Source organism: Rousettus aegyptiacus, unplaced genomic scaffold (assembly GCF_014176215.1).
Source record: "Rousettus aegyptiacus isolate mRouAeg1 unplaced genomic scaffold, mRouAeg1.p scaffold_m13_p_6, whole genome shotgun sequence".
Taxonomy (NCBI): domain Eukaryota; kingdom Metazoa; phylum Chordata; class Mammalia; order Chiroptera; family Pteropodidae; genus Rousettus; species Rousettus aegyptiacus.
This window is the reverse complement of record NW_023416309.1, coordinates 46449002-46465045: the sequence shown is the minus strand read 5'-3', so window position 1 is coordinate 46465045 and position 16044 is coordinate 46449002. Positions and strand designations below refer to the sequence as shown.

The following is a 16044-nucleotide window of genomic DNA, read 5'->3' as shown; positions in this document are numbered from 1 at the left end:
CCATTGTAGCTGAAACTGCTCCATCTACAGTCCCAGCCAGCTTAGAGAGTTTGAGCTAGCCAGGTCTCTGCATTTAGAGGAAACTGATTGGTCCTAGGGTAGACACCTGACCCAACGGCAGCCCACTCATAGGCTGCCCAGTGCCCAATGAGTTCATATGGTGACATGAACTTTGACCAATAGCGTAGAAGTAATTAAATATAGGAAACCTGTTTCCTCCAGGATTAGGAAGTAATTGGCAAGTGGCAGGGGGTAAAGGAGCTCATGGGCAGAGGATAGCATGAGCTTTGAGAGATGGAGAGCAGCTTCTAGTTCTGACAGCTTTTCCTTCCCAATTTGTTATTCATTCACTCCTTCACATGATCAATATTTATTGAACACCTACTGCAAATCAGGCCCTGTGCTGTGTCCCTCTTGAAACACAGTGTACTCTCTGGTCTCCTGGTCTTTCCAGTTTGGAGAAGATGGACATTAATAGAATAATCACAGATAAATGAATCGATATTTCTTAAGCGTTGGTGAAATATGAAGAAAAGATATAGCTGGGGACCCATGAGAGATGCAACAGGGACATCGATCTAGTCTGGGAGTCTGGGAGGGCTTCCTGGAGAGGTAAAGTTGGAGTTGAGATATGAAGGGCCGTTAAGCATTATTTAGTTGAAGGGCGAGTTGTAAGGTATAATGTCCTATAAAATTGCCACAGGTAGGCTAAAAATTTGCTTCTGAGCTGCCTAGTGGCCTGAGCAAGGAGGGAAATGAGAAGTCATGAGCTTTATGGCGTTGAGAAGATAAACCAGCAGTAACTCAGAGAGATTCAGCCTTTCAGGGTACTGAGATCTGTGAGGCATTTCCCCTGGGCCCTCACACAAAGGTGACCTTCGAGTACATAGGGCTCCTGCCAGCCAACACACTGGTGCGAGGTTGCTCATATGTTGCCTGTCCCTATCTGGCCCAGCTGAGAAAGGATGGATCTGAAGGGGCTCATCCACAGGCCCAGCTGGGAAACAGAACAGGGGGGAAATAACATCTCTATTTTCCTAGACACATCTCTACCTGAGACGTTGCTGGAGACCAACGGAGGTGTTTCTTCAAAACCTGGGATGAAGAAATTGGAAAACACCAACTTTAATTCCCCCACCCAGTACTGGAAGGCAGTGTAAAGTTGGTCTTGGCCAAAATGGAACTGTAATTAATGAGGAGACTATTAAAGGAGTGAGTTACAGAGCCATCTCCAGCTGTGGGGCTTCATTTGGCTCACCCTCCAGTGACTCACTGGCTTATGAGCCATCCTCACAGGCCTGATTTAGAGGACTTACTCACCCTTCGGAGAAAGACTTTAATGCAATAAAGCAAATGTCAGCAAGTGGGACGTGGCTTAGCACATCACCCAGCTTCCCACTCCCTGGCTCTCACCGCGTGAGGCCCCTCCTGCCACTCAGCACCTAGGCAGGCCCAAACAATGGGCAGGCTTCCGGGACATGTTCCAAGGCTGAGCACAGGCTCAGAGATGTGGAACCCAGGAGGGACCTCAGGCATCAGCTAGACGAGGCTCTAGAGCAGTTTGGTCCAGATGTTAGAGATGAGCTCCAAAGCACCGGAGTTAGGGGTGGGGCGAGGGCTAGAACCCAGGACATCCCTTTCCCTCTCCAGTCCTCTTTGCTCCACTTCCCTCCCATGGAAGGCCTGCTTGAATTATGCACATAAGGGGTATGGGCTAAAGGAAATGCAGCCTCCCCAGTCTGGGTGGCATTCTTATCTGAGGACTTTCCTAGGAAACCATGGAACATTTTGAAAGGTTTTGAAAAGCGTGGAAGAGTAAGGCCTCAAGCAAAGCCTTTGAAATGAAGTATTCAGAAAGAGCTTGCCTACCCTGGGCTTGGCTGCCATCTTGCTGTTTTGACATGGCCCCTGATAGGGGAGCTGGCGGCCTCTTTGGGACCTCTACAATCTAGGGGTATAATTAGAATGCCCATGTCAGGCACCAGCTGACTGGGTGGCATAAATCCCAGCCAGTTCCTGGTTGCCTCCGATTAGGAAACAGGCCCCAAGGGTTAAGCTGGAGCCGAGGCATAGCCAACTGTGTAGCGACATCAATACTGCCTCCTCCTTCCCTTGCAGAGAAAATTACTCAGAAGGCAAGTCCACACAGCCTTGGATTTAAACTCACTCATTGAAGGTTTACCTAGGAATTCCTGGGGGAATTACCTGGAAGAATTCATTTCAATGGTAAAAAATTGGAGGGGGGGCGGGGAGAGAAGCACTTAAGGTAAACCTCCACCTGGTTTACTTCTCTGCCTCTTGGCCTTTTTTCCCAACCTTTTCCAAGTGTTTGCCACGTGCCAGGCACTGGAGGGAGGAGGCTGACCACAACCACGGCACTTAGGTTTGCTGGAATCCAGGGTCTCAAGCTTTAAGGGATTTTGGGGACCACCAAGCTCAGTTCGCTCATTGCACAGATCAAGAATCTGAGGTTCAAGTTGAATACCTTGCCTGGGATCATAGGAGTGAAGAACTCAGTGGGCAGATGTTCTGACCACCTGCGTGGCTGGTGCCCAAGGACATCTCTTGCAAATGAGCTTCGGGAGGCCTCTCAATTGGAAAGCAACATTCTGTATTGTTAAGCTCACTAGCTCGCGAGTAGATCCGCGGCCTCCTGCCTACAGCTGCCATCACCTTCAAGTTCCTTTGGAAATAAATCCCAGTGGAGCAGGCCACGCCCCCACCTAAACGTAGTCCTCCCTTACCCCAACTCACCAAAAGAAGTGCTTTTTTTTTTTCTTTTGACTATTTTTATTTTACACTATAAAAAACAACAATGACAACCAGTAACATACTGTTTTTTTTTTTCACATTCGTATGGATTTTAGGAAATTATTGCCTTTTCCCCTGGAGAAATAACCTAAGGACAAAGAAAAGCAGTAGTACCACATTGAGAACTCTGAAAATCCCAGAAGTCAACAGCTTGAAGGCAAACCCCAGGGGCAGGGAGGAAAACAAGTGTCACAAGAGACGCGACAAGCACACAGGAGGACAGCAAGCTGGGGAAATGGCCGCATCAATGCCACTGACCCAGACAGCAGGTGCCATTTTTCTCCTGGCACCCACTGCCACCTCAGTGAGGTGACTTTTGGTCTATGGTCTGAGGAACTCTTTTCGAAATCACACAAGAGCTGCTTTGAGAAGAGGTGCCACAAGAAAGGTTCAAGTATGAATAAGAGTCATGCCAAACTCCAAAGTCAGGGAAGGACCCACAGTGAAAAGGCAACCCAGAAGTGTCAACGTCTCGCTACTTCAAGCCACCGCCTCGTTGGACCCAAGAGTCTCAGAAACACATGAGGGGGGTCAAATCAGCATATATATCGGGTCCCTAACAAACCCCATAGGGTTACTTTCCTGACTAGATGATCAGCTTATTTCCTGAAGCAACAGACACAAATACGGAGACTGCCAAAGTTAAAAAAGTAAGGTGGAAATTGTGCTTCCTTCAGAATGAATTGGCTTCATAACTGCCTTTTCTCCAGGTCTAGCAACTGCTTTCTCCCATGTTGCTGCAGGTATTTATTGCCTTACGCTTGAAATGAAAAGGCGAACTTTGAGGTGCTAGGACTGAACGGTCCTGAGAGGGCAGGGGGTCTGGAAGTACAGTAGTTAGCACACACTGTGCTCTCATAATGGCTTAGCCTTCCTTCGGTCCCGAGAACCTATCCCCCAGGTCAGTCTGAAGTTCGTTTGCAAGCCTGGTGACCATGAACTGTCCCACCGGGGCAGCAGGACAGAGGGAGGTCTTCAGTATTGCACAGGTATGAAATGTCCACGAGTTTAAAAAACGAAATCACAGTTGTTCTTGGGGCTGGGCTGGTTCCCCCATCCCAGTTTTAGCAGGACGTGGCAGTGGCCACGGGGCTCCTGCTGAGCTCTGAGACCGTCGAGTGCGTGGGCACTGGCGCCAGCACGGAGGTAGGGAATGTGCAGTAGGAACCCTGTACGTCAGGGCTCAGCGTCTGCAAATGGGCTATGATTGAAGAGCTGGCTGCCTCCCCTTGGCAGGAGGGAGCCTGGGGGGTGGGCGTGGAAGGCAGGATCTCAGACTCATACTGCAGGAGCTGGCCCATGAAGCCGAAGTTGGGCGAGACCACACTCCTCCTCTGCTTGATGTAATCAAAGGCGTCCTTCAGGCGGAACTGCCTGGTCTTCATGAGGTAAGCCATGCAGATGGTGGGTGAACGGGAGATCCCAGCCTCACAGTGGACCAGGACTTTGCCTCCCTTTTCCCTGACACAATCTGAAAGGAAGAAAAGACTGAGAATAAGCTGGGATTGGAACCCAAAGGCAACACCAAACAAGAATTAAACACAAAAGTAACCTAGTTATCAAACCATCAGGATTGCCTAGCAGCTGAGGTCCCACACCAGATTTCTGCCAGTCTTTAATCCCACTGGTGAGGACAATGCTTTTGGGTCCCACCAATGTCTTTGCCCACATAGGACCCTTTCTAACCCTTAGAGCTGCTTCCTGGTTCTCCAGGATACCTGCACAGACTCTGCCACTGGAGGTTCTAGACCTGAACTCATCCCTTCCTGGGGATGCCATCTTAACATGGATGAGTTCCCAGAAGGCACTGGAAAAGCCTTGAAATTGCATACAAATTTTCATTGCATATGCAGATTTTTCTGAGGGGCTCAGGCTGACTTAGAGAAGCAATTCCTGTTTCTCGGGGTCTGAGTCTAATGGTGACGACATACTCCCCACCCCCCCATTCCTGGTAGAGGCCGTCTAGCCTCCCCAGGCACCCTGTCTGGCTATGCCAAGGCAGGATGCCTGGCTCAGCTCCTAGGGTTCCCACTACCAAACATACAATATATAGTATACAGCCACTAATTATAGTCCTGGCTAAGTGATGCTTACTAGATGGAGGATATAAATGGCTTTTGCAAAGTCCATCTTGCACAATAATGGGAGTCACTGCTGTAAAGCTACTACCATCAGCATTCTTTAGTTCGATATGACAAAAGGTGGGGTTGCCCTCCTTTTCTGCTCCATTCCTCCCCCCAAAAGAGCTACGACTGTTAAAAATGGGAAGGGGTAAAAGGTTAAACATACACATTAAATAACCACAAAAAAAAGTCTTTCCAACTCTCTCTCTTGCTACTAAGGAAACAATTACATCACAGGAAGTTAGGTGTACGTGGCACTATGTAAAGCCGCAGTATGCAAAAACATTTAAGATTTTAAGGGCAAATAAAAAGTCAGCCTCCTTATCCATCTCCCTTCTCAAGTTCGAGGGCTTTGCAAACGAGATCTGTAAGATCTAAAAGATTAAGTTTCCGAGGAGTCAGGGAGGAACCTTGGAGTTTCCCCATGTAAGGACACTACTGATGCTCATTAGAGGTGCTCCCAACTCAGTCTCTGACTCTAGAGGAAAAATAAGTCCCTGCAAGTTAGTTCAAAAGGGGACCCCCAAGTCCCTAGGATTATAGGGTTGTAACTCTGATTTTCCCTTGTTCCTCCTACTGGCCTCCTTGTAGGCTAGCTTTTACCTGGCCCTGTGTCAAAAAGGCAAAGGGCCTTCGGTATGTTGCTTCTGGATCCTACTCTATCCCTCAGGGCTTGCCTTCCACGTGGCCCTCCTGTGGCCTTCCCCTTGGTAGGAGTTAGTGCACGGTTCAACATCAGTCCCTCCTCTTCCCTGAGCCGGGCAACTAGTCTGGGGAAAAGCATCCTGTGCTTTCAAAATGCTGTGGGTGTGCGTGGTTGTGTGCACAGACACAAGACACATACAGGATGGGGAAGGAGGCTTCTGAGAAATGGATGGGGGCGGCTTTCACGACCTCACTGAGTAGCTATCTAGGTAATTAAATAATAGGCTGAGAAGGGCAAGGCTTTCCCACCCTGAAACCATCATTTTGGCGCCTTGCAGAGACTCCAGAGGAACCGTCTTGGCCTCCGTAGAGAGGCTCAGGGACAAGGAGGATGGGCTTGGCCTTTTGCCTCTGGTCAGTTTCTCATCAGTTTCCTGCATAAACAGTGTGTGATGAGCAGAGAGGGTCACCATGTGGTTGAAGGGGGCCCTTTAACTGCTACCTGCACTAAGTAATTATTGTTGTGCCTGACACCTGCCTTTTGCCCTCCAACATCCCTCTCAATAAGATATAGGAAAATAAGGTCTTGGCTTTAAGAACTAGGTACGTTAATGGGAAAAGACTGCAAAAGGTGGCAAGAGCATAAAGTTCGGGAGTGGTGCTTGTGAATTTGAGACAGGAAACAGGCCAGCCTCTAGGGAAAGGGATGAGAGAGAGAAGATGCCAGATGGGAGAACAATCAAGCTATACTGTGGAGCTGGAAACCCCAGGGCCAAAGAATGTCCTTTCCAGGTAGAAGGACCAGAAATTTCCAGGCTGCCTACGCAACAGAGTGAATGGTAACTGCCTCACGGAATAGAGAAGGGATGCAAAAGATGCCAACTTTTCTGTGCACAAAGCAGGGAACTTAAATCAAGTGCTATCTCTAATCCAAAATTAGCTGAAAACACAAAACAAATTGCCCCCACAGTGGTTTGCCAAAAACTGGAAAGCTGCTGGGGCCCTTGGGGCTTAGTGCGTTAAGTAGTCTCCCTCGATCCTTCTGTTTGCTTTTAAAAATATCCCAACCTACGTAGAAGCACAGTTAGGGTGGCTCTTTCCCTCCCCTGCTTCCCTGGCGTGGAGCATTACGCACAGACACACTCTGCTTCCTGCCCAGCTAGAAACCATAACAAGAGCGGCAGTGAGTACTGCCATAAAATTGTATTAATTTATCTTGCAAATAAAAGCTCCTATTAATAGCAACTCAAATCCTCCCCTCTGCCTGTTCAGGGCTGCATCCCTTCTTGGCGGTGACATATACAAGAGACTTTTCTTCTCCAAGAAGGCAGCCACCATCAGCACATTGAAACCCAAGCACACATGACCCCTCGGGGCCTCAGAACAACTGAGGGGTAATGGCTGAACCTACCAATGAAGTCTATTGCTTCTTGAAAGTGGGAGCTAATGTCAGCCGTGTGGCTGTCTTCCACAGGGATCCATTTGTAGTGTAGGTGGCTTGTGCAGGCCTCGGAGGTCCGCCGCGAGACATTCAGCAGGGCCGTGATGTGCAGGTTGGCGAGGAACTCGCACTTGGATGCATGGTAGGCACTTCCAAGGTAGAGGAACGGAAGGATTTCTACTGGGCCACCCTGGAAGCAGGGGCAAAGGACAACCAGGAAATGTTGGATTAGCCTGCTCACTTGGGGCAAGAAACAAAACAACCCTGACCTATTTATTTTAAGGTGGGAGGTTCCCTTTGTGGTTTCCAGGTAGAGAGAGTCCAGAGCCAAGGCTGTTGAACCAAGAGTGTGGGGGAAGCCTCCACCCTGGCAGACTCTCTATCCTACATTACTGCTGGTGACTCAGTGACGGCAAAGCCCACATGACAAAGATTTTCATTTTCTCACACAAATCGAGGAGGTGGGAAATGCCCGCAGCCTTCCTGTGCTGACAAAGAAGAGAAGCAGTGTGATGTGACGGGAAGCAACCAGAAGCCTGTACTGAAGTTCGAGCTGACACAACAGGACCAGGGCAAGCCCTTCTACTTGGGGGCAGCCTCAGTTTCTTTCAGGATAAAATGAAGAAGAATTCAACAAGGTGAGCTCCCTCCTCAACAGTCCTGACGTTTTATATAGTGTATGTCATCAAACCTAGGACACTGTTGATCATGAGATGCATCGGATTTCAGAGATGATAAAATGTGTCCCCCACACCCCAAAAAAGTATGCTTCGGAGTAGTGAAAATACTATCTACCCAGAACCCTCAGATGAAGAAAAGCTGTTAGGCCACAAGCAGAGGGGTTACCCCACCCGGATCTTCTTCATGTGGAGATGAAGGTTTTGGTGAGAGACGCTCACATCTGCCCCGCTTTGGGAGACCACACACCAGGTTTCTAGTTAAGGACGATCCCCCACGGAACCAGAGACCATCTACCCTGAGGCAAGGCTAAAAAGAACGGCTGGTTGGTCAGACTCCGGCAGCCTCGGCATTTCCAGAGTGGCAAGAAAAGCCAGTGATAGAACAATGGGAGCCCTGGAGATTCAGAGGGAAACACTGGGCTGGCGGGACAGTGGCTATGTCTTTGGGAGTCTCTTCCATATCATCCATCCGCTTCCTGTGTTTCCATTTCCTGTCCTGGAATAAGAGTGAAATGGAAACTCCGCCAGACCCGTAATAGGAAAAGGGGCATGGCACAAGGGCCAGCAGCAGGCAATTCTCACATTACCCTGCACGTGGTGCTTGCCTTTTCTTTCCTGAGAATTCAAGTGTTTAGGCAAAAGCCAGTTTGGCAACTTGGAAAAAAGTTATAGAGGATTTTGCAAAACGTAGTAACAGTAACAACCAGTATTTTTATTAGGACTTACTATGGCTGGCCCCGGGGTTTAACACTACAGTCAGATGTCCCTACAGAGACCTCATCTTCCCATTAGTGCCTGGAAAACGCTGACGCACTAGGCCTGGAATCCTAGCCAACTTCTGGAGCTTAGCCCAACACACCCCTGAAACCATGTTTCTTTTCTTTTCTGATTCTTCTGTTTAGATTCAAGAGGAAGAAACCAAAGGCCTTCAGAAACCCCAAAGGTTAACACGGCCTCGCCCGGCTTCTAAGAAGCCGTGCTCGGGGTTTCCCCGGATGAACGCTGGAGACACATCAGGGCCTCCCCAGTCCTCACTCAGCCAAAGGCTGCGGTGCTTTCACAACGTCCTGCCAACTCTTGTTTCTCTTTCGTTTTCTGAGAAACAAGGCGGAAAACACAACCCAAACAAACAAACAAAAATAGAAATCCAGCTAAGTCAGATACCCATGGCTTATAAGCTGAGGGCTCGTCATAGAGTGTGAGTATTTTCAATAAAGGAAAACAAAATAAGAACCCTGGCACCTTCCCAAGCTAATAGGCTTCCTGGTCAATGATCCCATTCAAGGAAAGGTCACTTGGCTTTACTTGGAAGTTTATCTCCAGGGCAGAGATCTGCTCATGGCAGGCAGCTGGCATTTTAGGCAGTGGCTAGAAATCTTCCTTTTTGTTTTTGAGTATGTTCTTATTTGGGGAGGTGGGGGAGGGGACTTGAAAAGCTCCTCCCATCAACTCAAGGGCCTAACGGAGAATGTCTCTTTCCCAAAAGGCAGCTTGTGGAAAACAGAATGAGGTCCTAAAAGAACCAGAATAGGGAGTTAAGAGAAGGTGGTTCTGGGTTTAGTGCTGTCATGAACTCAGCTGCAGGATTCTTGGCAAATCTAATATCTCACCAGCCATGAAACAGTTTTTTCTCTCTGTAAAATGGGAAGGTGGATTTTGATCTCTGGTTTCTGCCAGATTTGGGTCCTTGCCTACCTTTTTTCTTCATCTTGTTCCCTTCTACTTTACACTTCCTTTAATGGGTTGTCACGAAGTACATTTTTTTTAAAGGAAAAAAAACTCTACACGTTTGTAGAAGCATGCAACCCTCTAGTGTCTTCTGATTTCATCTAGCTCCATAATTTATAAAGTTATAAGTATCAGAAACCCTTACACAAGCCTGCTTAGCCAGCCAAACTCTAGCTTCTTGCCAACCTTCCCTCTTCCTCCCTCCATCCCCCAGCCCATTTTAGTTAAAAATACCAACAAGGTGCTGGGTTAGTTTGCAGCAACTGCAAAGCATGAACAATTACAAAGAAAATCAACACAGGAAGCCTGAAAGTCAGCTCTGAAATGTCTTCAGGGAAACCTAAACCAACATTTTGAAGCTTCTCTGCACCTCCCAGGCCAGCTAATAATAATATATTGTTCACTTCCCCTTTTCTCCAGAAGCTGTCAAGCATCCTGTGGCTCGTTTGCTCTTGTCAGCTTCTTTGCTGGAAGGAAGCCCATTTACTTTTGGATGGAAACTCAAGCTGGCGAGCAACGGAGGCTCTCTAAAGCTGGAGGGCTCTGCCAACACCCTGATCCACAAAAAACCGACCACGGTTGCTGAGCACGGAGAGGAAGAGTGAGGGTGCTGAGGAAGGAACGGGGCCAGGAGCTGGGGCTGCACCTCCACACCAAGTACCTGGTCATAAGCTGGTCTGTAGCTGACGCTGAGCACTGGTTTCCCATACTGGCTGATGAGGGCTCTGTCAGTGTCGACCCTCTCTTGTGAAATGGGTTTTACGTCCACACAACACTCAGGATATTCCGAGTAAAAAGTCTCATATCCTCCTACAAGAAAAAACAAAGAAGACAGATATAAACATTGATTTCTCAGGCTGTCAGAAAATGCCCAGAATTAATCAATACTGAGTGTGGAACAGTCAAAAACATTAGGTTAATATAGGTTCTGATCATAAAAAATTGAACCGAATGCACTAATAGTGCCCCCCCCACACACACTCCGTGTCTCTCTCTCTCTGCTCCCCCATTCCTCCCCCTCTCTCCCTCCCTCCCAAAAAGCTATAGTTCAGAGAAGCAATGATTAACTTTTTGTGTCTATCAGAAGCAGGTTAAACTGTGAAAGGAAATATATCTGATATCTGGCAAATATTAACTAAATCCCTCTAGAAAACAAAAGCTTTTTCCTCTCTTGTTTATAATACAGGTGGGATTATGCAGAATTTCATTAATTTGCAAGAAGAGAGTCCTAAACTGATCTTTCATCTCTAACCTATCAGCTCTAAACTGGATTATAGATGGCACCCCTCTCATTCATAATGGAATGGGGGGCTAATATGAGGTTTCAAACTCAGGGCAATAAAATAGCCCTGCCCTTTCTCACTCCAAAGGTGCCAAGAACACTGCTGACAATCCTCAATATAGGTCCAATTTAGAGTAATCAATCTAGGTTATTACCTTCCAAACCAAACTGGAAGAGCGGGGCCTTCTGACCTTGAATCTCAGCCCCCACCAGTAAAAACGGTCTCTCTCCCTTTGATTAACACCTACCCTTCCTTTTCTATCTCTTATTACTCTTTCCTCCTGAACTTTTTGGCTCCCACATGCCCTCAAATTGGTAAGTCAACTACCATTCTGGCAAGTATGATTCTGTAAAAACCCTTAATATTACATTTAAACTTCTCCAAATGGACCACTTAAAGTAAAAACTAACCTGTGACCAAGTCACAGAACTGTGAGTATGTATATGTAAATAAGCCTTCTCAGACCAAGCACATTCAAGTCAGGGAGAATCCAGTGAAAACCTGGCCTCTGAAGCCTCAGAATGCCAAGGGCTGCTAGGTGAACAGGCTGGCTTTGCTTGGAGACACTTTGCTTCCAATCCAAAGGGCCCTAACACACTTCCTAGAGCCTCCAGAAAATCTTCTTTTTCTGGCCCAGAGAATTCACTTGGGGTCAAATGATCAATTGAAAATACTCATTCTCAGGCTGTGGATTTCCCCAAATCCCCCCTTTATTACTTCTGTCTCTTGGTGTTGTGATAGCCCTCACAGTGGAGCACATGATGGTTTTTAGTAGACAAATGGTTAATGGATTACATGGCAGACTCCAGCTCCCTCCCAGAAGCAGCAGCCAATTCCTAGAATGAGTCATGTTGTCATTACTGCTTCCTTTCTGCTTGCTGGAACGCCTCCCCCCTCTCCATTCAGCACACCCAAATCTCCCCTGTAGTCAACAGATAGCCCACTGGGCCTCCCCAGGTGAGCTTTGGGCCTCCCCAATGACAGTGTTCCTGGTCATGAAGGCAGGAGGCCATGCCAGAGGGGAATGGAGGTGGGTATTTGTGGCTTCATTTACCCCCACTCCCCCAGCCATAGCCCCTGGCCCCCTTCTCCCCTAGGAGGCAGAAAGAAGGCCAGAATGACACTGAGACACAGCTTCCGGGGAAGTTAGTAAATAACTTCCTGTACCTGAACCTCAACATTTTGGGTTCCAGGAGACGAACTGAGTGATACGGGATAGAATCTGGACCATGTCCCCTCAAACTTCAGGATGAAACTTGGGAAAGAAAAGCCTTCAGGCCACCGCATCTCTTGGCTTTAAATAGAGCACTTAAGAGTTGGCTGCCAGGACAGAAAGAAGGTGCGGTGTGGGCTGGGTCCTGCCTGCCTGTTGACAAAATAAGGCAGGCAGACAATGAGTCTCACTGTAGTTGAGGGACAGATAAATAGGGCCCTGCCTCTTCAGGCTGCGGTCAGGAGGAGCCCTCCAGATAAGATGGTCTCTGTCTTTTACCCACTCCCATCAAAGGCGTGGAGAGACAGAACATTCCTCTCTGGTGAGAGTCTCGGCGATTCTTTTGGCTGCTTCCACCCTCTTGAGAGTGATTCTGTGTTCCATCGCCACTGCATTACCGGGGGAGCAGAGCACAGTGCATGGACACTTTATATAAATATGCTCTGACAATGCCATTCAGCCATCAACTCATTTTAGTGGTTTTTTTTTTTTTTTTTGAGGGGTGGAGACCATTTTAGTGTTTGTTTGTTTGTTTGTTTTGAGGGAAGAGCCAAAGGCACAGCCCCCAGAGGTCTGAGATGCAACTAGATTAAACCTGAACTCCTATCTGAACATACGTTATATTAGGAAATACAAATTTTCTTTGGCAACAACGTAAAGTTTAATAGTGTTACAAGGGTAAGTATCAAGAACTTTTTACTGAAATTAGCAATATACTTAACTTTTGACATGGCAAGTCTCATAATTTACTGAAAGATAATGCACACACAAAAGCATCTGGACTAAAAAAAAAAAATACTCGACCACACTGTTTCAATAACTAAAGTTGGAAGCAACCTGTTGGCTGTCACCAGGGAACTGGTTAAAAAAGTGACATGGACATGTATGCTCTGACATGGACAAATCTCCCAAGAGCTGGTTGGGTGAAAGCGGCAAAGACAGGAACTATACAAAATCATTCTATTTTTTAAAGATATTCATGGAAAATTATTTTCAAGATGACAAAAAAATAGTTTGTAGTTGTCTTTGGGGAGTGAAACTGGGTTCTAGGGTGTGCAAAAGACCTACTTTTCACTGCACAGCTTTTGTGCTGTTCAAATTTTTACCTATGTATGTTACTTTCATTAAAGAAAATAATTAAACATTAATTTTCCTGAGATGTGAGTCTTTACAGTTATCTACTTCCTGTGCAATATCTAAACTGTCAGCATGTCCCTCCCCCCCCCCTCCCCACCACCACCAGGGGTGGAGAGCCGAGGTAGGACCAGGAGGGGTTTCCTGGAACATATCTTTCATGGCACAGGGAAGGCAGAAGCTTTTCCTGTACTCACTGCTTAGAACAGGAGACAAAAACCACATCAGGAAGAGAAAGAAATCAGGGGTCATGTGTGAAACCTCTGCAGAGCTTGAAGGACATCCCTCCATCATCTGGGGGCTGAGGCTGGCTGGAGAAGGAAGATTATCATTATCTGCCTTTGTCATCTCCCTAACAGGAATCAACAGGGGACAATCCGTAAGAGGTGTTAATAGAGGTGGGAGCTGCCCTGGTGCTTCAGGAATCTCCTGGCCTGGAGGTGTGTGAAATTCTCCAAGACGCGGGGTCTTAAAATACAGCCCTCACAGCTCACTGCACCACATCACTGTTACATCTCAAGGTGTTGGCACCAGAGTTGGCAGGGCTTTGGGGCATAGGCTGGGCTGAGCTCTCAACTCTGCACTTTGGGCTAGATCTTTCATACTTTTGAGGTTACAAAAGACTCAGAAATACAAGGAGGAGGGAGCAGTCATAGGAAATGACCCAGAAATCAATGCTCTGGAGTTTAGAGTCAATCACCCACCCACCACCGGAAGTCAAAGTCATTTCCCCAGCAGGTGTAATAGGTGCAGCTTCCGGGGGGGCCTCAAACCAAAGGCGACTGATTCCCCTCCACCACCATCCTGCAGCACCTTTCCTAGGTCCTGGCTCGCCAGCCACCCAACCTAGGCTCCGGACCCAGGACGAGGGAGGGAGGAGGTGAAAAGGGTGGGAGGATTGTCAGCTCCAAATTAAGCTAGAGAAAGGCCTGGGAGGAGAAAAGGGGAGGCCAGAGGAAAACAATAAAAAGCAATAAAATGAAATGGAAAGGAAGGGGAGGGAACTGACAGGGTCAAAAAGGCAAGAGGGGTAGGTGAAGACACAGCCTAAAGTATGTTAATTGTTCAGGCAGGAGGAAAGGGGACACGAAGGCGCCATGCTCCTGGGGAGGGGATAAGAGGGTCGCGACCTGCTGATCTCGCCAGATCCGTCTGTTTGTCGGGAAGCCTCAGAGCCCAGGCCCCGGGGAGACCAGCGAAGCCCCGCGCTATGAACAGCGGCCGGCGCGCAGCACGAGTTGGCGGCCCCTACGCTGCCGAGAAGCAGGCCCCCAACTGCGTAACCAACCTCGCCCACCCAGGACAGGCTGTCAGGCGCTTTCGAGGAACGCGGGTGGGGAGAGCACAGCTGGGCGCCGACACTTGGCAGTGCCCTCCCTGGCGTGCGCCTAGCCCCAGTGTGCAGACGCGGGCCAGTGGCGACGCTCCGGGTTCCAGGGCCGGGGAGGGCGTCCTGCGCGAGGACAGGACCCCAGAGCGCTGGGCTGTCCCGGGGGGCGGGGGTGACAGGGGACTGGCGGCCCCGACGCGCTCACCTTTGAGGAAGTAGACCCGCGGGCCGGCGGGCAGGCAGGCGAGCAGCGAGGTGAGCACGACGCGCGCGGCGCTCTCCTCGCGCAGCTTCTGCCAGTGGCGGCTGCCCTGGTCCAGCACGACCACGGCCGCCACGCCGCCGCCGCCCTCCTGCAGCAGCCGCGCGCGCGCCGCCTCGTCGGGCAGCACGTAGCGCGCCGACACCGCGCCGCCGCGGGCCCGCCGCAGCACCACCGAGTTGAGGTTGACGTTGAGCGAGCCGCGGACGCTGGAGGCGGCGAAGGCCAGGTATGGCCGGCAGTCCAGCACCACGCAGCGTGCCGCCGCCTCTTTGCGGAGCATCTTGCGCAGCTGGCGCCCGTCGAGCGACGTGACCTTCATGCTGCCGCCCAGCGGCCCCGCGCCGCGCGCCCTGCAGGTGCCCACGGCCAGGGTGCCCACCGGCGAGGCACGGGAAGGCGGCCCGCGCCCGAGCAGCTGCTCAACTCTTCTTTCCCGCCCCGCGCGCACGGCCCGGCCCGGCCACTCGCCGCCCCAGAAGCCGGGGATTCCGCCGGCAGCGCCGCGTCTTATGTGGAGTGTGCGGCCTGTGACGTGGCTGCCCATATAAGGCCGAATGTGGGTATTTCCCCGCCCCTTCGGGCTGTGGCCACGCCCCCGGGGAGCGGGGCGCTCGGGGAGGGCGGGGAGGGCGCGGAGGGTTAGTCACGGGGGAAAGAGGAAGTGGCAGGCACCTCCCCTGTGCTCTCTGTGGCATTGCGCAGAGAGACTCACTCGCGCATCACCGGGGACTGCCGGTGGGGTGTTAGGAATGCCACGAGGCCGAGTGACCCACGCTGTGCGGGAAGAGGAGGAAGCGGAGGAGGCCGGGCTGGCGCCGCACAATCAGGCTTTGAGTTTCATAGACGTAGGTTCGGAACCTGCTCGGCGCCGTGCCAGACACCGTGCTCGGCAGTGCCCCCAGATGAACCAGAAATGCAGTCTGATCCTTAACAGTCTTTACGCGTGAAATGAGGTGATAGCGGGGATTTGCTTCAAGGGATGGTTTATAGATGAGTCGATTGAGATTGGGCTTGTGTTGTATAGTTGAAGCCTGGCAATGGATACCTGGGTGTTTATTAACACTGTTTTCTCCACTTTTCTGTGTATTTAAAATGTTTCATAATAGAAGTACCTAAAAGTAAAAACGCAGAGACAAGAGCCAGCAATTAATCTTTCCAAATGGATTCTGCCCTCAAAGGATTAACAGTCCTTCTCTTTGTCACACGCCAATAATAATTAGAATAATTGTATTTTGAGGAGCTGGGGTTTTTTTGTCCCCGGAAACCCTGTCGTGAAATCAGCTACAGCATCAACATACATCCGTTGACGGAACAGTCCAGCCAACTGTCCAGGTGGCTTCTGGATTTGGGGGATTATCTGTGGATCAAGTATAATCCCAGGCTGTCTTCCC

General features: G+C 49.5%; 1 protein-coding gene across 1 annotated transcript; it reads right to left on the bottom strand.

The window, feature by feature from the left end:
- Nucleotides 1–2771: 2771 nt before the first annotated feature.
- DUSP5 (dual specificity phosphatase 5) lies at nucleotides 2772–15139 on the bottom strand. Its single transcript, XM_016145710.2, has 4 exons — nucleotides 14594–15139; nucleotides 10090–10238; nucleotides 6991–7210; nucleotides 2772–4282 (listed from the first exon to the last, which is right to left on the bottom strand). Exons 1-4 carry the CDS (start codon nucleotides 14970–14972, stop codon nucleotides 3876–3878), a joined length of 1155 nt encoding a protein of 384 aa, XP_016001196.2. The 5' UTR covers nucleotides 14973–15139; the 3' UTR covers nucleotides 2772–3875.
- Between the last annotated feature and the right edge of the window lie 905 nt (nucleotides 15140–16044).

Excerpts from the sequence above, each read along its gene's own strand:
- DUSP5 (XM_016145710.2), bottom strand. The coding sequence starts at position 14,972 with ATGAAGGTCACGTCGCTCGACGGGCGCCAGCTGCGCAAGATGCTCCGC. Across the intron at positions 10,239-14,593 it reads GCGGGTCTACTTCCTCAAAG|GAGGATATGAGACTTTTTAC; the intron begins GTGAGCGCGTCG and ends TTTTTCTTGTAG. Across the intron at positions 4,283-6,990 it reads AGAAGCAATAGACTTCATTG|ATTGTGTCAGGGAAAAGGGA; the intron begins GTAGGTTCAGCC and ends TCTTCCTTTCAG.